Source organism: Coenobita brevimanus, chromosome 93, assembly GCF_032717465.1.
Source record: "Coenobita brevimanus isolate Jiangsu-jjx chromosome 93, ASM3271746v2, whole genome shotgun sequence".
Classification (NCBI taxonomy): Eukaryota; Metazoa; Arthropoda; class Malacostraca; order Decapoda; family Coenobitidae; genus Coenobita; species Coenobita brevimanus.
The window spans coordinates 38,372,748-38,398,638 of record NC_137046.1 but is presented as its reverse complement, the minus strand read 5'-3'; the positions used below and the strand labels follow the sequence as shown (position 1 = coordinate 38,398,638).

The window sequence follows — 25,891 nt, the reverse complement described above, 5'->3', positions numbered from 1 at the left end:
TCGAAATGTGGGAGGTAGAGAGCAGCCCTAATTAATTCTCACCGCTACACACCTGAACAAAATAAATAATAATAATAAGCTAAAATATACGTAATCGGAATCAGTGAGTTAACAATGGGTTCTAATAACGCAATCCAGTAGTGTTATAGCGTTGCCACATAGCGTTAACAGTATCACACACACACACACACACACACACACACACACACACACACACACACACACACACACACACACCAGAAACAGGAAAGCAATCTAATGTAATGGACAAAAAACCTGACAATCACAAGGCCATCAATGCGCATTTAAGGCCCAGCGTTGACACAGCTGTAGCCTGAGTATCGCGTTATAGATTAATAAACACGGCATTAACGCAATCAATGTGCCTTTATGTCCCGCCCTTACTGTACCGTTAGCGTCACACACACACACACACACACACACACACACACACACACACACACACACACACACACACACACACACACACACCAAGCTCAAAATCCAATAAGAAATAAGAGCAAGCCAACGAAACTAGTAGCAGCTTGAGGAACAGTAAATGGTATGCGAGGGGAGGGGAAGGGAGGGAGGGAGGGAGGGAGGGAGGTAAAAAAAAAAAAAGTGGGTAGTGTGAAGGGAAGCAGGTTGTCCGTTCCGTCAACTTTCCGCCCCTCATTATAGCCCCTTTCTCTCCTCCTCCCTCCCTCCCTCCCTCTCTCTCTCTCTCTCTCTCTCTCTCTCTCTCTCAAATTTGTAAAGTCATGGTGATATTGAGACGAAGATATTACAGAAAGCGGCGAAACAAAAGTATATGACAGGAGACAGCTGTATGATGTAGGGTTGATTCTTTGTTATGGACAGACGTAAACTTGTACCTTCTCCCTCCCTTCCTCCCTTTTTCTTCTCCCTCCCTCCCTTCCTTTCTCCCTCTCTCTCTCACCCTCGCTACTTACCTTCAACACTTCCTCTCTTATTTTCACACACTCTGTTCCCTCCCTCCCCTTCTCTCTTCCTAATTCACTTTCTGCTTGTTAATAGCACATCTGATTTGCCTATTAATACCAGTCCCTCCCCTCTCCTCTGATCCCTGCTTTCCTAAATCTCTTTCGTTTTCATTCTCTCTGATCCACATCCCTTCCCTTTCCCACTTCCTAACCCAATTCCTGCATATTAACTAAACATCTGATCTACCAGTTAATTCTGCCTCTTCCCCTTTTTGCTAGCAGCCCTTTTCCAGTATCTCTCTGCTTTTCACTTGCTTTACTCCGTCGTTCCCCCTTTCTTTTATCCTCGTAACCTACATTCCACGTATTAAAATTTTCGCCTCCAGTTTTCTATATATTCCATTTCTGCCTCCTGTTGTAAATCTCGAATCCACACCTTTTCCCTGCTGTCACTCTCCATTTGTCCCTCTCTCCTTTCTAATACCCTTCTTCCATTTCTTTTCCGTTTCCCGGTCCCCTTCTCTCCCTCTTCCTTTTCCAGTCGTCTATCTTTTCTTTCGTGGCCCCCACCGGTTTCTTTACCCTTTTCCATTTCCCTTTTTTCCATTTTATTCAGTGTTCCCAAGTTCCATTCTCCCATTCCTAGTCTTCTTCTCCCTCCAGTATCTATCTAAGGTTCATCTTTCCTGTATTATTAAGTCCCATTTCTATACCCTCTTTTCTCAGCCCATATTTTTTTCCCACATCAACCCCTTCCCCTTCTCTCCCCTTCCATTCCGCTCTTCCCATCTCTCTTCCTTTCCTTTTCCTTCCCTCCCCTAACCCATTCCCAACCCTTCCCCCCGTGCACGCTCCCATCTCTCTCTTTCCCCTTTCCCCTTTCCTCTTCTCCCTTCTCCTTTTCCCAGCTCTCTCCCTCCTTCCCCAGCCCCCCTACGCACGCATGGCAGGGAAAATTGAGCGTATTAAGCGACCGAGCGAGAGGACCCGAGGCGGCGGTAGCGGATGTTGGGGATCAGTGTAGCGGCCCCGCGTGGTTGTGGGGCTTGGGGGGTGGGGGGGAAGAGGTAAGGGAGAAGGGAGAGGAAGGCAGTAAAGAGGAAGGGTAAGACAGTGAAGAGGAGGGGGAGGGAGGAAGGAAAGGGGGGGGGGAAAGTGGAGGTGGGGATGAAGATGAAGGCATTGACAAGGGGAAGAATATGGTGAGGCGAGTAGATACAGAGAGGATGAGGGTAAGGTGGTAAGACGGGAGGGCGAAGTGAAAATGAATGGAGGAATAATTAAGGAAGGTATAGCTGAGAAGGTGAAAAGAATGGATGAGAGGAGAAGGAAGAAGTGAGAGGGTAAAGATGGTGAATGAGTGAACGATAAGGGCTAGGACGAGTCTCAAGCCCAAGCCTTTACAGTTATATGCTAATTTCACTTAATTATGACTGTCAAATTGAAAGGCACAGCTGCTGTACATCACTAAGGAGCTTCTTCCATTCTTCCACTAATTTATTTTCAAATCCATTCCTATCTGTCTCCTAACTATAATCGGTTTGTCCTAATCTGAAACCATTTGTGAGCGTTCTGTCCTTTCTGCCCACTTCTCCAAACTTACCGTATTAGCCAAGGAGTTTTATCAGTCCCAGCATCCACTTAAACACCTCATCTATTATCGCCCACAACTCTTACGCAGTTCTAGTGGAGGCAGTTTCAACTTTTCCACATGAAATGATTTAAATAATTTTTGTCATTCCCATCAGCACAGTCCATGAATCGTACCCCTTATATTGTACAGACATCAACATCACAGTGCATAAAAATATCATCCTTTGAACCGGATTCCAACCAGTGACCTATGGATGTCTGTACACGTAACCAACTACAGTCCACCGCTCTACCAACTGAGCTATCGAAGGAATGAGTCTCAGGGTTAAGATTGCTGGAGAGAAGAAAATGGTTGAAGACAGGGAGGTGACTGATGAAAAATATGTGATCGTGTGATAGGGGAGAAAATGGGAAGTGAAGTGTGTGTGTGTGTGTGTGTGTGTGTGTGTGTGTGTGTGTGTGTGCGTAAAGGGAAGGGAAGGTGGCTAAAGAATGTGGTCGAAGAAAAAAAAGAGGCAGCTCGAAATACGTGGTGAGGGAATAGAAGAGAAGGTGGTTGGAGTGGGGAAAAAAGTAGATGGTTAGCGCAAGGAGGGTAAAAGAAGAAGAGTGCTGAGTGAAAATGAAAAAAAAAAAAAAAAAAGTGATGCTGGAGAACAAAAGGCGATGACACTTAAGGAGGGTTATATAAGGCGGTGAAGAAAAAACTTCTCTATGAAATTTGTAAATGAAGAAATAAGTTGTAAAAAGATCTAGTTCGATATGTTTTGAGTTGATAGCCAGATGGAAATAGAATATAAGGCGCTGTGAGGTAAGGGGGAGACAGGGTACTTTCAGCCTCTTCCACTCGAGGATTTTGTATTTGGCTTTTATTTCCTGCTACCCTACGAGTTTTTGAAGCTTGTAGAGAGTGCCGAAGTAGTGAAAAATTGTTACATCTTACCCCTCCATTTCTAAGTCTCTCTCCCAAGCAAATAAAGTCCTATGAAGGCAGCGGGACCAAAACAAAGGCAACGTAATGGTGACAAAGTGGTTTAGAAGCAACATGATGGTAATTTTACAGGGATTTTGGGCGTATTATTATTATTATTATTATTATTATTATCATCATCATCATCATTAGTAGTAGTGGTAGTAATGGTAGTAGTAGTGTTGTTGTGGTTATAGTACCACCACCAACACCATCATCATAATTATTATTATTATTATTATTATTATTATTATTAAAGAAGATTTGAAAGGTGAGGGCATTGAGGAGACCTGGGGGAAGGGGAGGGGCCCAAAGATTTAAGGGAAAGACACTGGAGAGTCCCTAAAGGATCAGAAGGAACAGGGGGTGAGGGAATGTGGGAAGGGAGGGGTGTGATTAGCCTCTTCAGTACGATGACGTCTTTGGCTTATACTTGCTGCTGCCTGACGATGTAATTCATATTGGGAAGGAAAAAATGAAGGATGTATCTAATCTTTCAAATAATTTCTAACCCGGAAAATATACTAGTTAGCACATAAAAATAAAGAAATAAATAGAGAAGGTATCGCACTGAATGGATTATGGGAAGGAGTTATCATCCCGTTTTCTTTACAGTCTGACATCGAGAGGGGAATGTGAAAAGATTAATATGCATTCCCTTGGGGTTTATGATTATGCTGTGTTATTCTTTCCTGTCTCCTAATTATTCAGCTTAGGAAAACCCCCCTAGCATTGTTGGCGGTACTGAAGGCTATATCTGACCTCCATAAATCTTCCCTGTGCTGAACAAAATCGTCTTTGGGTAGCATAAACAAAGCTGAAAAATATACCGCCAGACTGAAGGCGTTAACGAGAATTCCGGTGTTATTAGTGACGTCTGACCACCTTCCTCAACATGATCTTTATTTTCATTTTGCTGACTCGCGTTGCAGATTTAACCATCCGTCCGTATGTGCTCAGACACAATTAATTTTCACATGAATAGCGAATGTGAGTTACTGGGAGATGGGCCATCTGTTATGATCATTTGTTTTGTCAGTTGTTTACATTATTCCGGTGTTTTTGAACGTGGCTATTGTTGGTAGTTTAATCTGTTCTCCGCGAGGACCATTACCATCTGACACCCTGACCGACCAGGGGAGAAGCACTGAAGCAGACCGCATGTTGTGGAGTGAGTGAGTGTGTGCGTACGTGTAATGTGCTTCTCGGCCGCTGGAACCACCCACCAGGACACGTTTCTCGGGCGGTGAAGGGCACAGCCATCACTACCGGCCTCAGCGGAATTCGGCGACGTTTCGGGTTCCGAACTAAGGATATTTTCTTTGTGGGAGGGTGGCTGGTGATTTCTTTGTGAACTTAATGCCCCAATGACCGCCCGCATGCCCAGCCAGACGCAGCTGCTACGCTTCCTTTGTCACACACTCCCACTAATCCTCACGACTCTCAAGATTAATTGATTTCTTATTCCTAATTTCAGGCCACTGGAAATACATGTGTGGGTTCTCCATTTAACTACTTACTTAATTTTCAAGTTATTTTGCCCAGTTCTTTGTATATCTGAAAGTTATTGAATCTCGAAGAACGTGAGATTTAGTGCGCGCGCACCCATCTCGTGTGGCGGCCCATCTGGTGGGATCAGTCAGGGTGTGAATGTCGGAGTGGTAGCACGCACCAGGAGTTGCTGAGTGATGTCCCATGTGGTGTCTGTGGTGTTGTGTTAAGTGCTGGTAGTGGCGGCCAGAGGAAAGATGGTGTCCAGTGTGTGCCGTGGATCATACCCGAGCATGACGCCACACGCCTCGCCAACACGCAAACAACACATCGACCCCCAGAAGGATTACTTTTCTCCTCTGCAGGTGGAAACGTCGGTGGAGTATGATCTCCCGGCGCACATCTATCCACCCAAGGGCTCGCAGCCCATCCTTATGATTCACCCAGGCTATGTGTCAGCCGTGAGGGCACGCTCCAGGGCGGTCGTCACACCCTCGCCTACGGCCATGGTGGCCACGTCGGGAGCGGCGCGCCCCTTGGCCCCGCTGCAGCTGCCACAGACGCAGCAGGTGGCCGGAGCCAAGCCCCCGCGAACGGCACCACAACGGTCCTGGTGTACGTGTGGAAATCCCAACTGTAATTCAGCGAGTGTCAAATCAAGCAGCGTTCAGAGTGGTAGTAGGAATGTACAAAGTATCCCGAGCCAGAGTGTCAGCAAGAGTGTGCCGGGACAGAGTGTTACAAGAAACTTGGTGACCCAGAGTGTGTCTAGAGCAGTGCAGGGGCAGAGTGTGGTCGCCAGAAGTGTGCAGAACCAGGGCGCCGCCCCCAGGAGTGTTCATAGTGGGCGGAGTGTGCACAGTGGGCGTGAGGCCAGTGTGCCCCCAACCCTCGCAGCCACAACTCGGAGTGGTGGTTTTATTATCGTCCAGAACCCTCAGCACTTTCATCAGCAGTCACAACAACAGCAACAGTCCCAACAACAGCAGCAGCAACAGCAAACACAATTACAGCAGCAGCAACAAGAACAGCTGCAGCAACAACCACAACAGCAACAGCAACAAATACCCCCACCAGCACCACCACCACAGCAGCCGCAGCAGCAACCACAGGTGGTGTGGGGTGGAGGGCGCTGCACAGGACCCTGTTGCAACCCCAAAGCGGCTGCTATGGCTCCTCCTCAGGCGGAGTTTGTGGCTCCTGGTTTGCCTCCATCATTACTAGCCCGCACGCCTACACGGGGTACAGCGGGCGGATCACCCAAGCTGCGGGCGGCCAGAACCCGACGGGGCCTGTCGGTGGCGAGCAGTGTCAATCTTCCGGATTACTTAGGCACTAGCCGCCCTGCCAGGCTCACGGGCGGAGCTGTCCACGTCCACCCTCGCCCACGGGCACTATCTACCTCTATGGGGGCTCTGGCGGCCACGCCCGCGCCGCCTATGGCGCATCAGCATATGGGCATGGGCGCTTCCCTCACCACGTCCTTGGACCTAGCCAGAACCGATCCCCTTACGCCACGGTCACTGTTGCCTGTCCAGCAGCAGCAGCAACCGCCTCAGGGCTCCACCGCCTCCCTTCTCTACACCGTGGGCCTCTCCAGGGACTCGGGGTGCTCCGTGGGCGCAGAGACTGCAGGTGGCGAGTGGGCGTCCGACAGAACCCGTGGTCTGGTGGACTCAGGATTCTGCACACCGGTCGACCTCACCGACGATTTCGTGTCAGGTGAGTCATAAACTCTGCGGCATTCCCTCGCCTCGTTTCAGTACCTTCCACCTCCATATTTAATGCATGCTTAGACCTTCCCTTTCCCCCGGGTGGCCCCAGTGGCAGTCCTGTAGCGCGAGGCTCCAGCACAAAGAGCAGGAGTCATTGACTGGCGTGAGGCAACGTGTGTGGTGCTGGGCGGAGTCAGGCCAGCGGGAGGCGAAGGTCAAGTTTAAGTTGCTGTCTCAGTCACCCACACTCGTTTGTTTGTTTCTTTCGCTCTTCCATCGTGTTGCTACCTGTATTTTTGTTTCGTTAGTCTACTTAAATTTTGTTAATCGTAAAGGTTAATGCATGTTAATAGTTTTGGTGTACGACGAGTATGTACCGGTACAGAAATTGTTCATAATCAGTAATAAACAAGAGCCTTTCAGTACGTTAAATATGACAGCAGACCGATAAACATACTGGTTACTACGTGATAAGAGGATCCAGGCAACATCCGGCAGTGTAGGTGCCTGACACGTGTGTGGGTGGCGGAGGTCGCATATCCGGTAAAGACATCCTTTGGGAACATGTGGGTAAAATGACTATGTGCCAAATATTCTGTCTTTGAGTTTAGCATACTGTAAATGGAGTGCCGGTGATGGAATATGAGTGTTAAGTTACTGCGATGTATCGTGGTTCAGTCCTGTTTGTTGGTGATAAAGTTGACACTCCAAGTCATAGACAGCGCAAGCTCGTCCAATATTTATACGGCACCACCTGTCACACCCGAGCCTGCTCCCTTCAAGCACAACGTCCGGGGAGTTCAGTTTGTTTTGATGGGCATAAAAATGAAAACGAGTGGAATCAGTTACTCTCCTGACGATATTTCATTCCACTTTTCACTATGGTCTTAAAACTTGGGGTGGGTGCAAGTCATGGGATTCCAGTGAGAAAAACATGAGCTTCTTGGTCCGTTTGGCAACACTCCCAGGCTGGGTGTTGATTCACACATTCATTTAAACTTTATATAAACATCACTTGCATGCTGTCCATAATTTTAGCATAGCGCAATACCTTTCAAGGTTTATATGAACGACTGGCGGTGACAGAACAGACAGATGTAGCATGCAGTAGGTGAAAGAGGGCGAGTGTTGGCGGTGCCTGGCAACTGAGAGAGGAAGGCAGGCTGGTCTGGTCGCTCCCAACAATGTTCAGTGTCGCCTTGGGGGGGGAGGAGGGCGGTGGGAATGTCTGGCTTTGGTTGCTTCACGCATCCTCTTGCCTTTGATGCATTTTTTTTAGCTACCAATGATGATGTGGGCGGGTATCTCTTAAGATCATTACTAATTGTTCTGGGCCGGAAATTCGAGACGAGAATGTGACTATCTGAGGAGGGTTGTCTCACGGTAGGCTGTACAGTGTACACTTCGTGGAAATTATGACCGAACACAGATACAAAACTATATGTACAGTATATATAAAAAAGTCTGTTTGCGGTATTCACAGTTTTAAATTAATCTTCATTTCTTTTCACCGCTGGGAGTGGGGAAAAGTTAGTTGGCAGCTGTTGCTGTATTGAGTGAGTTATTGGGCTTGGAGCGCCGAGGAGGGAAGGGCGGGGGGAAGTGGGGGCGGGGACAAAGCTTACGAGCGCTGAGAAAGTTGCTGAATGTAATGGAGAGGCTGAAGGATATGTTAGTGAGGAGAGAGAACAGGGAATCGGCTGAAATTTATTTGAATAAATGCTGGTAATGTTTTGTAGAGGAGGATGAACAGACTAGTTCTATGTGACTAAGAGATTGATTATTTGCAAAAATGGGTAGGTGAATGGAGGGAGAAAAAAGAAAGAGAAAAAAGTTTGGCTAAGGAGTGAGGGGGGGGTTTGTCTCGACACCGTCACTTTTGTTGAGGCAATGAGTCAGGTCGCCCCTCACGTGACACCACCACCCTCACACCACACACGCCCTCACCCTTCCTGCCTCCCCTCCCTGCTTTCATCACGCTCCTCCCTTCCGTGTCCCCCCATGCTTTTGTGTCCTATCATTTTCTTGGACCCCTGTTCATATTCTATATTTTCTCGTTATTTCCACTTCTTTAAGATTTTCATTATAAAATAACTCTGTATTGACAGCCATGGCTTCTCATCACAATCGGGTAGGTGACTGTAAAACTAGACTATTATGGACTTGACCTAAACATCCATATTATTCACACAATCTCACCTTCTACCTTGATTGCATGTAATACGCGCCGTTTTTTTTTTTTTTTTTTTTTTTCTCCCTCGGAGGTAGGTGGCAGGAGGTAAAGAGTGCGGAGGGAGGTGTGTGCGTGAGAAGACCAGGTAGAGCAGACAAGTGACGTGTAGCAGGTGGGGTAAGGGTAGGTTAGTGCCACCCGAGTTTGGAGGGGTAATTGGATGGAAAAATGGGAGGAAGGTTGGGGTGGGAAGGGGGAGTGACTGATAGCTGACGAGGAAGGATGAGGTAAATAGGAGGAAAAAAGAGGTAAGAAGGAAGTAGCTTAAGAGGAAAGAATAACAGGTTAGAAGAAGGGCGAAGTAAGAGGAAGGACGAGCTTAGAAAAGGAAGAATGATATACTAAGCCTGAGGTTAAAAGGAGGTTTGATGAGTTAAGAAGAAACTAAGAAACAGGAACAGAGGCATGGTAAGAAGGAAGGATGAACGAATAAGAAAAGACTGCTTGGGTAGGTGAAATGTATGAAGAACAGACTGCAAGGGGCTTTTGTACGAAGGATGGGACAGAAAGAAAACACGATGAAGAAAGTTAGGGACAGATATGGGAGTAAGATATACAAAAGAGGAAATGTAATGAACGATTGTGCGTTACGACCAGTGTAGGCAATTACAGAAGCAGGGATGTCAAGGAGAAAACAAGACAACAAGATCGAAAAAAAAAGAATGATGCAGGATGTAAAGACTGGGAAAGATCTGGCGTGTACAATTGTGTCTTGAGAGATGAAAATATGGGAGTGATGACGACAACAGAGGAGATTGGGAAAGGAACGATGAAGTATGAAAAGTTAGTAATAAATGCTGTAGGAAATGCGCAAGATTTGGCGGGAGTTCTTGCCATGAGAGGTTAGGATGTGGGTGAAAGAGGACGACAGCGTATTGTAATGAAATAGTAAGTGCAAGGAAAGATTAATAGTAAATGAGAGTAGAAAAGTTAAGAAGGACTATACAAGTTAAATGTAGGATGAGCTAGATATACGCCAACTTTTTAGCACGCATGATGGAAGAGGGGGAGTAGGGGATGAGGTGGAGCGAAGGGAATGTCTCTGGTTCTTATTTGTGTAACGGGGCTGCTCTAAGCTCTGTTTGTCAGCGGCTGGTGTGTGGCAGAGGGTCCCACCGGAGTTTTACATTCACGCTTAGCTTCCCAGGATGATGATCGGGGAAGCCTGTGTGTTTTTTGCCCGTCTTGAAATAGGCTGCGCCAGACTCCAGGGCATCCATTATAAACTCTTCTAAACTTGAAGTGGTTTCTTTTACATGCAATACGTTTGTCCTCAGTTAAATAGCTGTCGAATGGTACAGTATTAAATCAAAGTGAATTTTATCATGTTAAACAAAAAAGAAAACGAGTAACAACGATCTTTGATAATAATGAAATGTTATGAACACTTGTTTAAACTGGAAGATTGGTTAGGGTCGTGTATGAATACAGTCCTAGTCTGGTTTGGTGAAACGGTGTGAGCCTCCTACTAAGGTCATGTTTCCTCTTAAGTCATTGTATATGTGGATATTAGTATTCGTTCCTGTTATTCAGTCACCATATGGCTGAAAAAACTCTACGTTTTTTCTTTTTAATCTTAAATCTTTCATATCCTGTTCCTGACTTCTACATCTGTCACCGAGGCCCTCCCCCGCCCTCTCTTTCCTCCCTCACGCACGGTAATAACGGGAATGGGGTGGTTAGAGGGTGTGCAGCTCGCCTGGTCGATCCCCACTTGCTTAATAACCCGCTTGTCTGGAAGGGAGGGAGGGGTCGCACTCTTCGGACCGCCCTCAGGAAGGGAACTCCGGAAAATTATTATATGGCTGTACGTAAATGTCTCGAAATTGCGTGCATATGCTAATTTTGGCATTATATGAAATTGGGCCGACTGATCCCATAATCTTGCACGCTTACAGCGTTCCTGGATTCATTTTTGTTTTGCTGCTCTTGTATTTTTGTTTTAGAATAAGATCTTGAAATAAAAGGTAAAGTTACTCTAGGGGTGTTTCGTTGAAAGTATTACCGTACTACATTAGGCTAGACGAGATTCCTTGGTCGGTATGGTCATAAACCATAAAACCCTCTTTTTATTACATTGTCTCGTCGCTCTAGTCCCTACTAAGCCTTTTCTTCTCTTCCACTACGCTCCCCTTCTCTCTCAACACCCTCGCTTTGCTCCCCTCGAGGCAGCCACCCAGGGCCAGGGGAGGGGAACCATGAGACGTGCCAGTTGGGGGACCATCTGACCCGGGGGAGAACACAAAGCCTCTCGGGGAAATGGGGGAGGGAGGGAGAGAGCCGGGTTCTCTGTTATTACAAGTGAGGCACTTCACGTATCAGGGGACTGGCGCCCTTCAACACTGTCCCCATCCCCGCCGTCACTGATAAGGGGTGGTTAGACAGCTGCTGGGATAGGGTCCTGAGGCAAGAGGGGGAGAACAGAGGCAGTGGTTGCGAGATAAGCCAAACAGTGAAAGAGATGAGTACGAGAATGAAGATCAACGTAAGGGGTCTGTCACAAGTTTCAGTGAACGTCTCACGTATGTATCTGCTAAAAGCGGGTTGCCACATCAGGGAGGGAACAAGAGAAACAAGGCAACCATAATAGCGTGTGGTATTTCATTTAGTCTTTAAAGCCATCCAAGAGAGTCCTCTCTTTCCTCTGGCTCTCTTCACCCTAACCGCCCCTTTGTTTCATTGTTCGCAAGGAGAGACCGACCGACCCAACCCCCGCAGGGAGAGAAAAAGTGCCGAGGGCCATTTACTTCGTCCCGACAGTGGACTCGCCGCTTACGTGGTCGTTTGTCTCCGGCCCAGCGTCGGGCCTTTACACTACTTTTATTTCACGGTTTTCCATCCTTTACGACTTGTCACAAAACTTATGTGAGAGAGATGCTAGAGGCAGGACGACTGCACATTAAGGTAATTTTCTGTCATATTACGACTCATGAAAATCGCTCCCACTGTGAAAATTGTCAAATTTGTTTGGTAGCTCGAGTTGGCACACGACTGGAAGACTGGGAATCATAAATGAGAGGGTCAGCAAAGGCCTATCAGGCATGGTTCGCCTCGTTTCGTTCGCTCTCAACCCACAAAAACTGTATGTTATCAAACAACAAAAATACTAGAGTGGTCCCTGACCTTCCGTGATATATATTTAGCTCCGTAGATGATAACTTAAATTAACTAGATCGACCAAACTAGAGTACGGGAATATGTAACGGAACAGTGTTGAGTGTTATCAGTTTAGTGTGGGTAGCGAGGGTGAAGGGTGTTGCTGGGTGATGGCAGGATGGGGCCAGGACGGGTTCCCAGAGGTGGTCGTATAATAGTAACTACGTCCTCCACTTCCACGTCCCCACCAGGAGCACCACCGCCACCATGTCTGAGAGTCGGGGCGTTAAAAAAAGTGGGAATGAGTGGGTGGAATGTGAGCTTACTTGCCAAAAAGCCACGTCTTTACTGCCTACTACCTCGAGACTGGTGATCAAAATGACAAGAGGAGCCAGGGTAAATCTGTAAAAGCGCTTTTCGCCTCGGTAAATATTTAAGGCCATATGGTTCCCTGATCACTAATCTCGTGTATGTACCCATTTAGGAACCGGCGTCTGACTAGCTCAATGGTAGGGTCGCCCTCCCATTTAACCAGCCTCTCGTCCCAGACCCTCCCTCCCCTTTGCCGCTCACCCGTCCCTCAATACCCTTCGCCTCTCCCCCTTACTACCTTTGTCCCCCCTCCCCCCCAACCCCACTGCCTCTCCCGTCCATTCCTCCCCGCTCTACTCCCTCCCGTCTTCCTCCCTTCAGAATTTCCCCTCCTTTCTTTTTCCCTATGTCTCCCCCACTGAACGGACCCTCATTTTCCCTCTCTCCCTCTTTCTTGTCGCTGCCTTCCGTATTCCCACGCCAGGGTCCCTTCCACCGGGGGTTAGTTTTTATGAATATATTATCATAGGTTATACCCGTCCCGACTCCCTGGCTAGTATGCAGGAGCCAACAGTCGTGGGGAGGGAGAGAGGCCAGACGCGAAAGGAAACAGCGAGTGTGGGGAGATTAAAGGCACAGACATATCAAGGATTTTAGCTACAGTATAAGGAACGAGATAGATACCAGTACCGGTACTGAGTTAAATGCTAATATGGGATACCTGCTAACTAGCTAGTCTGCTTATAGCATTATATTTGTAAATGGATAAATTGGTCTTATTAGCAGGGAAAAATCAGATTAGCATTAAATTTATTGATGCGGCCACATTCGCAGGAGGAGACAGCTGTGGGGAGGGCGGCGGCAGTAAACACCCACCAACAATCAATAAGTGTGAATGGGTGTTGCCGTATCATGGAGTGGACGTCCCTGAGAGCGTGATAGCCGCTCTCCGTAACCAGTAACCGCTGTGAATGGCCTCGTAACGGGGAAGGGGGCATGATGAAACCCCATAAAACCGATGAGAACACCATCGGCCCCTTGTGTTGCCGCTCCCACCCCAGATGAGGGGAAGGTCGAGCAGGTAGGCTAAGGGGCGTTCGACTGGGTAGGTAGCGGAGGTGTGACTGAGGGTGAGACAGGAAAAGGTGAGACAGATGGAAGTAAAGGTAAGAATAAAGGAAAAGGGGGGGAGGTGTTTAAGACTCGATTGAAAGGTGGTAAATGTATGGCAGATGTGAATGTATGACAAAGGCAAGAAAACTGAGCTAGGGAGATAGAGCAACTGAAAGGTGTAAAGATGTGGCAGATGTGAGTGTAGGACAGGCAATGGCCAGAAAATGTGATGTGGTCAGGCAGAACTGTTGAAAGGTGGAATAAATTCGGCAGATGCAAATGAAGGGCAAAACAACTGTGATCTTGGCAGGTAGAGAAATGGTTGGATTACTTTACAGTAAGGGTTGGCAACAGAGCACGACGCGGCGTTGTATCACTTGCATCTATCGGGTGTCCGTTCCCACCGTCCTCTGCTGACACACTTTCGTTTCTCCGCCTGAAAAGTCCCTCCTGGGCAACATAACGGGCTATTGACACGACGCTCACGTTCACAAGACTTAGGCGAGTGTGCGCGTGAGGCCAGACCCCAAGCTCCTTACCACTTTCTCGCATAAGCACAGGCCTTGGCATCTTTCACTCGGTAGACAAAGAACACCAACAGCGTCTGAATGTTTGATTGCACCACTGAGCCTTACCTCACTTGAAAATGAGAACAGTTTGTTTTGACTGCTTGCGCAATTGTATGCTACCGTACCAATCATATGTCAGAAATCCTAATAACACTCCTTTAACTAAGGCAGTCATATATCAGTAAGCCTAATTACACTCCATTAGCTAAGGCAATTATATATCATTAAGTCTAATTATACTCATACTGAGCCAAACAGGATGTTAGGTCTGCCGACTTCCATTTTACGGACTTGTGATATTATGTAGACCACGAGGTCTGACATTGAATTGCTCAGCAGCTTGACAAGAGGCCATCACAGGCACTCCATATCACGACAAAGGGCTTAACTCGTTTCCCATCTACTCAGAGGGTTTCATAAGCCTTCCCATGTAACAGATAAGGAGCGGCTGGATGGGACGACGCTTACTACTAACCAACCTTCTGGGAGCCGGATGAATGGAAGCCTGAGTAAAAATACGAATGTGAAAGGGGAGGGGAGGGGGAGGGTGTTGAGTGGGGCGCCTAGAAGTGTTTATTAGAAGAGGGGTTGGAGTAGGGGTTGCACACGGGCCTGAGAGAGAGAGAGAGAAAGAGGTGGGGGGAGGGGTTGGATTGCCTGAATGTAAGAATCTGAATAGGCTACAATTATTTACAGGTATGTTCAGTCCCTTCCTCCTTTACCCTTTTTTCTACCCTACCTTAGGCTAATTTTCTTTTCAGCACATCTCCAGCTCATCATTGCTTTAGCCCCTCCCTTTTTATTCCTCCTTCCTGTACCTCCCATTTATATCCTGATCCCTCATTCTTTCTCCAGTCCATCCCCTGGCCATCCTTTTCCCACAGCCTAGTTACTTCCTGTCTTGACTTCACCCTCAATATTATATAGCCTATCATCCCTTCTCACTTGGATTTTCTAACTTCATTCTTACCATATCTTTCTTTGCATAACTTTCCCCTTTTCTCCTTTTTGCCACCTTGAATTTTTTCTTCATCCTTATTTCTTTCATTCACCCTCCTGTTTCTTCTTATTTCCACTTGTCTCCCATTTAGCTTCCTCCACATCCCATTCCCTGACTGCCCCCCTCCATACCCCTTCCTTTCCCTCCCCACTAATTCTTTCCCCACAGCCCCATCTCCTCCTCCCCCACCTCCATACTCCTTCTATTCCCTCCCCACCAACTCTCTCCCCTTGCGGTCGACCTCCAGATTGAAGAGGGCAGACAGAGGCAGCCTAAGGGTCGCGGCCTCACCCCACTTCGGTTACAGCCCCTCACCTCACCCGACCACCGCCATGGGTCCGTTCTCCCGGGGATCATTTGGGTTCGAGTCGCCGGCGTTCGCATGTTCGTGGTCTAGCTTTAATGGCTGTTCTACCTCCTTTGTCTGAGGGGTTGGGTTGCCCTTCCTCTAAGTACTGTGCTAACAACCGTTGGCTATTCCTTAGGCTTATGTACTCCCCCTCATTTACCTCGTCGCTCTTACTGGTCTCCTAACTTTATCAGATACGGTAGCTAATGGATACCGTAGCTAGGCCTACGTCTTCCATGTTTCTGTTCTCTTTATTGTCCTTTTCTACCCCACGCCTTTCCCCTCCACGGCTCTTGTTTCATCCTTCTGCGCCTCCTAGTATACCGTACCTCTTGACTACTCATTTCTTCCTTTCCCGCTCCCAATTTTTTTTTTTTTTTTACCTCTCCCCGTCCTCCCCTCCCCCTTTTTTCTCCTCCCATTTCTACTCACTTCTCTTCCGTTTTTACTTTCTCCTCCAATTTCTACTTTGCTCCCTTCTCAGTATTACTCTCTTCAGTTTTTACTCTCGTCTCTCCTGCCATCTCCGTGTGTCGTGTGTAAATAGTTGCGGCCGCTCAGAATACCTCTCACGGGGCACGATGAAAGAGACCACATCGACGGATCAGCTTACAGGCAAGAAGGGTGGAAAGGAGGGATTGGGTGGGGGAAGAAAGAGCAGAAGAGGAGAGGGGAGAGAAGTAAAGAGAGGGAGAGGAGGAGGAGGAGGAGGAGCAGGGAGAAGAGACGGTTAGAGGGGAATGGAAGGAGAGGAACAGAGAAATAAAACGAACAGAAAGGGAAGCAGAAAGAGGGAAAGTGTGAAGGTAAAAGTGAGCAGGAATAGGAGGTGAAACAGAGTAGAAAGAGGGGAGGAGGAGAACGGAGGTAAGAGGACTGGAAGGAGAGAAGCAAGAAATAGAAAGAGGAAGACGTGGAAAGGAGAAGGAAGAATAGGAGAGTAATAGAGGAGAGGGTAAGAATGATTCATACGCGTTACCTAAGCCCTCCCCCTATATTCTTTCACGTCTCCACTGCATCCCCGCCCCTCTATTTTCCTCCTGTATTTTCCCACGTTACCCTGTCTGCCATCAATTTTCCATCTCCACTCTACAGCCTCCCTCCCACCTCCACGGTCCCATCATTTCTCTCCCTCTCATCTTCCTCCCACACTCCCGTTATACCTCCATGTGTTCGGGTCCCATTTTTCCCTCCCTCCCTCTCCCCTCTTTCACCTCCCTCCACGTCTCCCCTTACCTCCATCCGCCACCACACACAGGCGTCTGCTCTGGTGATCATCGTTAGAGCGAGCGAGTGGTAATGTGGTTAAGATCGTATGGTTCCTGCGTGCAGGTTTTTTTTTAGCCAACAACAACAGGAGTACAGATGAGGAGGATCTGCTCGTGTTTGTCTGCAGGGGACGAGGGAGAGGATAATCTATGCCTGCTGGCAAACGTTTTTATCGCCTTTATAGCTTTACAAGCGTTAATGCGAAGAGCGGTACTCCCATCAAAGCAACCGTGCACTAAAGTCGTCGTCAAGAGAAACTTCATCAGTTTGCCAGCACAGTTGGATTAAAAATTAGTGTTATGGCCACTTCCCAAACAATTTGACAAGCGGTAATGTTATCCAGCACAAGCCCAGACCCCACAACGCAACGCGAGCGGAAGAACAGCATCAAGAGAGCCAGTCAGCCCGCCTCCCAGCCACTCCCCTCCGCCGCACCCCTCCCTTCCTCTCTTTACCTCCCTCCCCTCCGCCCCGTCCCTCCCTCCCCTTCCGAACGCTCCATCAACTTCAAAAATACTACAACATACTCGGAGACGCGTGGGGCGGCGGCGTGCTAGGGGAGACTGAAGTGAAGTGGGGTGGGGTGAGGGCTGGGGGGAGAGGCTGAATCGTTTTGAAGTATTTTGGTTTATTCGCACTTCTGGGAGCGCTTTAAGGTCGTTCATTATGCACATTTATATAAATCTGGTGGTGTCGTGAGGGTAATTTTCCCCAGACGACGGCCATGCTTTATCGTATCACCGGGTGTGGGATGGAAACTAATCGATGTTGAATCTGTCTGCTACCTGTATATTCGTGATCTTAATGTTAAATTTAGTCTTTGGGGGCCGCGTGATCTGTATCTCCGTTTTCTGTAAGTCAATTTGAGAAATTAATTCGTAAGTGAAAAGTAAAAGAGGTCTCGTCTATTCCCCTCTTCGCCTCCCCTCTTGTTCCCTCCAGCCTCCTTCCTCTTTTACCCGCCCTTCCCCTGCATCCCTTTGTTCCTTTTCGTTCCCTGGCTATCCGCGTCTTACTCGACTGCGTCTTTTCTTGTTTACCCTCCTTTTCTTTATCTCTGTTGTGTTATTTCATTTCTTATGTTATATCTTACATTTTCTTGCTCCATTAGGCTACTTTTTATTTCATTACGATCTGCTGTTGTTTTGTTGACATAGCTTCTCTCCCATTCTTCTTGTTCCATTATCCTTCAGCCATCTTTCACCATGTCCTTGTCATTTCTCTTCATCTTTAACCTAATCCGTACTCTCTATTCCATGCCATTCATGGTAATTTTTTCCATTTATTTGTTCTTTATTCTGGTCGTCAGTCACCAGCCTCCCCTTCATTGCTACCAGTTCCTCCATCGTCCATGGTACCCTCTTTCCTCCCCATTTCATTTCATTCTGTATTCTTGTCGTCCCTCCCCATCTCCCCTCATTCACAATCACTTTCCCCTTTGTTTCCATCCTTCCTCCCTCTCTCCATTATCTTCACCTTCCCCTCCGTCACACTCATTCCCTCTCCACCATCCTGTACCTTCCTTTCCGTCCCCCTTCATCCTCTCCTCTCCTCACCGACTTCCTCAACCTATTTCCCCTTCCCTATCCTTGAGGCCCTGTCCCCGCCATCCTCATCCACCCTCCAGTCTCTCATTCTGATCCCCTCCACTCCCGGCCCTCCACCCCTCATCGCTTCCTGTGTGTAAACCAACCTCCCTCATCCCCAATAACCAGATGTGACAACCGCCTCCCTGCCCCTCCCATCTGATAGACACCGGGGGAGCGAGAATGAGCCCTGCTAAGCTCCCATTATGGCCCGGACTTTGAAGGCTTTCGGTCGAGCTGCCACCCTCCCTTCTCTTCCTCTACCTCTGTTCCTTTCATCCCGCAGTCTTTCTTCCCTCTCCTTCCAGCCTTGTTCCGTTCAATATTTTCACTAATTTTGTTCGCTGTTTTGTACGATAACCATGATACGGCATCTCGTTTTCCGTTGGTATGTATCGTTTACTTTGTTAATCTTTCTATACACTGCGTAACCACTGATGAAATATGTGGTAGCTAGCCATATTCCCACATCCTTCCGTTTTCCCTCTGTGTTCTATCCTACCCTGTTCATCAGTCGCTTCGTATACGGTATTTCCTAGTTGGTGCCGCCCTTGGATTTTGTTTTCTTAACTCCCCAAACTCAGGTAGCTACCGGTAAATTGCATATAGACTACTGGATATGCCATAGTGTCAAGTCTTAATTCAGGCACTTTCCATTTGTGTGTTACAGCCTCCGGGCATTGGGAGTAATGTATTTTTACCCTGATAAGCGTACACCTCATTTTTTATTTATTTATTTATTTTTTATTTTTTTAGATTCATTTCCCCTGCTAGCAACCTCCAGCAACAACCCCCCTCCCCCCCGACCCCATTCCTGGTGACCCGACTCCGCGCCGTGAGACGAGTCTGTTCTCCCAAAAACATTTTAATGACATACACGCGCCGCTGATGTGAACTGCCATTCCATCCTGAAGAGCACGCATCGAAGAAAACTTCCCGTTCCACTGCCTCCCTCTCGCCACGAAAATAATCACCGAATTGAAAATAATTTGTGTTCCCATTTTCTTCCACTCTCCCCAGAAAAAGAGACGTCGGAGACGTATTTCTTTTTTTTTTTTTTCTCTCCACAGTCCGTAGGGTTACACGGGCAGGATGTATTCACGCCTCGATTACAGCTACAAGGATACGTAAAGAGGCTGCGAGGTTCTCTATAAACGGATCTGTAAAGGGGGAGAATCCGGCCTTAGTGTTCCGTTCCGTGTCCGTTGCCTCGCCTGGGAAGCTGAAAGGAAGCGAACGGTAAACACGGAATTTAATTAAAAGGGGGAGAGAGAGGTAGAGGAAGCGAGGTAGCCCAGAGCGGTGATGATTCTCGTTCCGCCTGCTCGTTCCTACTTAGGCTTCTTTCCGTTTCCTGGGCAACGTGAAGTAAAATTAGGTGATGGATGGATGGGTGAAAGGGCGAGATGAAGCTGGAGAGAGAGAGAGAGAGAGAGAGATGGAATTTTAGACAGAATAAAGCTAGAGAAAAGGAATTAGAAGAGGAGAAACAGAATGAAATGGAATGATAGAGCCATGAAAGAACTCTCATTGAAAATTAAAAGTTGAGAAGCTGAATGATAATTATAAGTTGAGAAAGTAAGAAAACTGTAGGTGCGTGGTGGAGGTAGTCTAGGGCTGAATAGGAAGAGGTTTAGCGTGGGGTGTGGAGAGACCTGAGTTGCGTGGGGCCGTGCGTGAGGAGGGAGCAGAGAGGGCAACTAGCGACCGCTCTGAACCTCCACCTTCGTGACGTCTTAAAACGTGAATCTGCCTCGGGAGCAAACGAGACCCACTTCACCACGCACCATCTCTCGGTGTGGGCTATTTTTATAACAGTATCTTAATTATGTAACGGTTACTATATTCTTCCACTGCCACTCTTGAGGATAAAAGATTGGTTATTTACAAACTATTGGGGCACTGATTAAGGCAGCGACTTGACATTTCGTGGCTTGCAATACTTTCATAGCAATGTATTCTGCACATAACAATCAAGTATAATCTTTTGTTACTTATGCGCCGTGTCATAGTATACAAAATAAATCCCGAAAGAAATGCTACCAATCCTCCTCCTATGCCACTTAGAATTCGGTCTTCATTTCCAACTAGGCAAGCCGTAGCCAGTAGGTAAGAAAGGTCGTGCGTGCCGTGGACCCGAGTCGTGTTGTTAGCTTGGCCTACCAGCTAATCTCGCTCTCTGGGGTGTTTACTGCCTCACTGGAGTGCACTCACCACATCCATCTCGGTTGCTGATTACCTCTCCACCTCTCTCTCTCCCCCTCTCCCTTCCTCCTGCCATTCCTTCTTCCTTAGTTGTCTGTCCCTGTCTCCATTCTTTCGTTTCTCATATCCCCGTCTCCCTCCCCTTTGATCCACAGCTTCATGTTCTCCATCCCTAGCTGTGTTCGTAGCGTCACCTTGACAGTGAAATAATCATTTAGTTATCTAGGGTTTACGGGGACACCACTACAGATTAGGCCTCCCGACAACAGGAGGAGGTCACGTTTTGAGTACAGTAGCTGAGTACTTATGACTGTAGCCTAGTCACATGTAATTGAAGATAGTTCTGTTTCATTTAATGGCTAGATACGACACTTTTCATCTCTCGTGCTTCCCATTTTATTCGTTCTCATACTGCGCTTCGTCTCTCTCACTCCTGTACCCTCACTCTTCACTCTGACTTTCACCCTTATCACATTCCCCTGTCCCTTCAGTCCTTTTCCACCCACCTCCAACCATCACTGCTCATTCCTCCCACCTAGTTGCCACCCTCCCTTCTCACACTCCCCCTTGTCGCACCTTCTACCCTCTTCCCACTCCACCCACACTTTTCATTATTCCCCACCCCTTTTCCTTGGCACTCTGTCTACCTACACTTACCACACTCGTTCTCCTGCTCAACACTTCACTCCCCTCCACTCTTCGCGTACTTCCCACCTTCGCTTCACTCCACTTCTCCTTTTCGCTTCCCCGTTTCCACCTCCTCTTCCTCTTCGTCGTCGTCGTCGTCCCACGGCCTGGCCTCCTTCACCTCCATTCTTCCCTGGTGCTCTGAAAGGCCCCGCGGTAAAGCCCTCTTCCCGGTCACTGCACACGTACAATAGAGGCGCTAAGTACCATTTGCACTCGGCCAGGTTACCGTCGCACCCTCACGCACAACAATACCAGCACACATAAAGGCACAAGCAAACTCTTACATAATCACACACACACACACACACACACACACACACACACACACACACACACACACACACACACACACACACACACACACACACACACACACACACACACACACACACACACACACACACACACACACACACACACACACACACACACACACACACACACACACACACACACACACACACACACACACACACACACACACACACACACACACACACACACACACACACACACACACACACACACACACACACACACACACACACACACACACACACACACACACACACACACACACACACACACACACACACACACACACACACACACACACACACACACACACACACACACACACACACACACACACACACACACACACACACACACACACACACACACACACACACACACACACACACACACACACACACACACACACACACACACACACACACACACACACACACACACACACACACACACACACACACACACACACACACACACACACACACACACACACACACACACACACACACACACACACACACACACACACACACACACACACACACACACACACAGCTTCGTACCATGCCAAATACATAATCAACAAAGGAGAAGCGAACATGGTAGTAGTCTCGCAATAAACACAGCACCATTACCAGCCCAGCAACGTTCCCAACACCTCGAAAACTACATGCAGCACAGCAACTGGAGCAAGGTGCCACGACTTTGAGGAGGCTTCCCTTTCCTCCCAAACCCTCGTACCTTCTCACCAACTCCCTTTCCTTCTACCCCGCTCCACTCCTCTTCCCTTTCGCCAGCTCCCGTCCCCCTCTCTTCGGCAGCCACCACCATGCTCCCCCTTCGCCTGGCCCTTTCCCATTGCGTTTCATCACACTTCAGTACCCGAGGCTCCCCACCACACTCGAGGGAAATTTCGTGAAAAAAGTTACGTGTTGTTGCCTCCTCGTTCATCTGGCTGGCGTAATTACTCAGCAGGTCTCAAGTTCCCTTCCTTTACCCTCTTTCTCTCTCTCACTGCTTTGTTCTTTCGTCTCTCCTCTTTCTCTCTCCAATTTCATTTTAAAATCAGCCTTCCCTCTCCCCTTCTTCTATTTACGTGTTCTCTTCCGCCATTTTTCTTCTCCATTGTCTCCTCCTTTCGCTTCTCTTTCTCTTCCATCTTCCTCTTTCAGTCTCTCCTCCTCTTCTCCCTCTTTCTCTCCTGCCTCTCCACTTTTCCTTTCTCTTTCTCTTCTGCCTTTCCTCCTCTCTCTTTCTCTCCTGCCTTTCATCCTTTCTTTAACTCCCTCCCTCCTACCTCTCTCTCTCTCTTCTTCCCTGTCCGCTTCCCTCCCGCACACATTGTCGCGAGCATCGACCGAGTGTTTGTTGACGACTCTGCCACGCCACCCTGTCCTTGGTTATCAGGTCTGGTTCTTGAGGCCGGAGGGGGAGGAGGGTTGCGGGAAAGGAAAGGAGGGAGGGAGGGGCTTTGATAGAGAAGAGGGAAGGAAAGGGAGTAGCAGGAAAGAAGGGAGAGAGCTACGAGAAGGGAAAGGAAATGAGCCGCAGGAAATGGGAAGAGGGAAGGAGGGAGGTGTAAGAAAAAAGGGGGATGAAAGTGGGAGAAAAGGTATGAAGGAAAGAGGCTGAGGGGGAGAACGAGGGCGGGAAAGGGAGAGAGGGGAAAGTGGCTAGTAAGAATATAAAGGGAGGGAAAGTCAGACATGAAAGATTGTTGATGAAAAGAGAAAGGGAGGAGGAAAATACGTGAAATAAGGAAATGACAAAGAAAATGTAGCTATAAAAAGGCATTCAGAGTAAGGCACAATATATATATATATATATATATATATATATATATATATATATATATATATCCTGTGTGTGTGAGAGAGAGAGAGAGAGAGGCAGACAGACAGACAGGCTGGAGATTGGTTGAACTGGGCATAATACAAGATAAAAACAGAACACCAAGTAAATGGATAGAGAAAGAATAGGAACAGGTACGAGTATAAAGGGAGGGGGATGGCTAGGAGACAACAAAGGAAAGAAAGAAGAGACGATGGAATAGCAAATGAGTGAGTGGGAAGGGTAGTCTAAATTTGGAAACAGGTTCGTGGCTATGAGGGTGTCTTGGTTAGGCCATGTTGGAGTCTCTCTCTCTCTCTCTCTCTCTCTCTCTCTCTCTCTCTCTCTCTCTCTCTCTCTCTCTCTCTCATAAACACACATCTGTATCTATCTAGGCTACATATCTGCCTTCGTATAATATACTTATGGCAGGTATACCGTATATATGTAGTACCGGGTATTTCTGTTCCTTTAAATATAAATATCCATGAAACTCAAAGCGTAGGTGTTACTCTACCTATCATGGCTTACTTTTTCCCTCCCTCATTTCCACTATCTTCACTGTTATTCACCTCTATATATATCAGTTTATCTATCTGTCTATCTATTTCCATCTAACGCAGCCCCAAGTCCCCGGCTAGTGCTATCTCTGGGTCTCACTGGTGTTCCCTGTCTCCACTCGCCACTAAGGTCGACGCTGCTCCTGACACACACTGGCACCATCGACCCAACCGCCACCCGCCCGCTCTTTACTCGCTCCCACGCGCGCCTGGCGAAAGTCATCTATTCTCAAGGATTGCCTCAGTTGTGTAATGAAATCCTTAAGTGACCCCTCGCCGCTGCTGGTAGGTAGTGAGGAGGAGGCGGCGGCCGTGGAGTAGGGTGCTTTACGCTGGCAATAGACGCAGGTAATGGAGACTAATACTAATACCAGACGTAATATTCTTGGCAATTTGACAAGATCCTGGTGCAGTGGTGGGCGGTTTCATCATGGAGGTAAATAATGACTGACTCCTCGTTTTGTGGATAAAATGGCGAGACTGCGGCAGTGATTTGCATGGAGCTGTAGTTGGCAGTGACGGGGGACAAACGAGGTGCTTCCCGCTTCTGCATGAGGTCGCTCCCTGGCCTTGTCCGGGTGTCTAGCTGTCGGGGTCCTTGATTAGTGGGCCTGAAGATTGTTCGTGTCGGGAGAGGGGATGGTGGGTCCGTGACGGCCACTTTCACTCCTGACGAATTAATCCTCAGTGTCGCCTGGCTCTACAAGATCTTCGAAATGGTGGGACTGTGGGCCGTATTCTAGATGGTGTAGTAGGCTTCATGGCACCCTTCCTTTAGCTGTTTATTTTGCACAGCTACCGGCATTCATCTGTGTGTCTTGTACTTTATTTGCAAACCATGTCGATAGTAAAAGGCTATGCGGTATATAACATGGACTACAGGTGGATGTTAACTGACTGTTACGGTACATAAAATAAATTTCCAAGCATACTGTGTTACGAAGCGTCCCGTATCACCCACAATACAGCCCCGTTCCAAAAGATCCAGTTTCCTCGCAGTTTCGAGAGGGAATCCCACTAGAGTTAAGCCTAGCAAGTGATACCAGACATTGGTAACGGATTCAGGTAGAGAAACCGGGAGTAAGACTGAGAGGGAGAGGAAGCCTTGTGAAACCGCGCAGCCGAACACTCTCGGAATCCAGGTCTAATCCTGTGGTGTCCCCCGGCAGCTTAAGGGTAAATGGTTCTCGGTCGAGCCCCTGAGCACCTTCGTGAGCCAGCCAGCCTGCGGGTTTTAGTCCCTCTGCCGTGTTTGTGTCTGAAGTCCTGGAGAAGGGAAAGTCGGGCACCTCCAGGCCATTAGGGACGCTGTTGTTGTGGAGCAGAGGTGAGGTAGAGTGGAGGAGCACCACCGGGGTAAAGAGAGGCTCTGTAGTGTTAGGGAGGAGGGGCAGGAGCAGGGAGGGAGGAGAGAGGGTTCTTTGGAGTAGGGAGAGAGGAGTGCAAGGGAGTGTAGAGGGAAGAGATTCTATGGTGTTGTCGCCATGGTTATAAAGAGCGAGAGAGGGTCGAGATTGATTAAGTGGATGATGGAGGGGGTGCGAAAATAACGGGGTAAAAGGGAAGAGGGCTGTTTTCCTTACATCACAATTTAGCCTATACGGCATAGCCTAACCCACGTTCGTAAATATTTTACAATAGGCTGTGGTTAATAGCTTCTTTTTTCACTATTATCTTTCCTATTTAGTTGACAGATATCGGCCAGATTAGCCAGAGCAAGCCTAACAATTCCTCAGAACACCTTATACCACCTTGAGGATATTGAATGTGCTTCCCCCAACACATCTTCCCAACTTCTCGTGGGGCTTCACGGGATTAAGTCGTATCTACTGTCTGATAGGTTTAGGGATCGCCTGTTGCAGGGGGTTAAGGTGGGAGAGATGGAAAGGAGTTAGAATTACCAGAATGGAGAAATGGATCATTATTATATAGTCTCGGGGGTTTGGTGAGCCATGGATAGGTGAGATGGGGTGAAATACTAAAGGATGGAAAGTGATGATAGCGAGAATGCAATCGATACAGATTAGCCTACCGGTAATCAAGCTTGAAAA

The 25,891-nt window shown here is 47.8% G+C and overlaps 1 protein-coding gene and 1 non-coding gene across 2 annotated transcripts in view; one reads left to right on the top strand and one right to left on the bottom strand.

The window, feature by feature from the left end:
- Positions 1–2,757: 2,757 nt before the first annotated feature.
- On the bottom strand, positions 2,758–2,848 carry TRNAY-GUA (transfer RNA tyrosine (anticodon GUA)). Its single transcript is given in 2 exon segments — positions 2,758–2,793; positions 2,812–2,848. It is a non-coding gene; the product is annotated as a tRNA-Tyr (tRNA).
- A 2,344-nt stretch (positions 2,849–5,192) lies between these two features.
- LOC145412605 (uncharacterized) overlaps positions 5,193–25,891 on the top strand; it is a 29,272-nt gene continuing 8,573 nt past the window's right edge. The window contains exon 1 of the mRNA XM_080282520.1: positions 5,193–6,720. Within this exon, the coding sequence (XP_080138646.1) occupies positions 5,256–6,720 (1,465 nt within the window). The 5' untranslated portion in view covers positions 5,193–5,255. The remainder of the gene's footprint in view (positions 6,721–25,891) is intronic.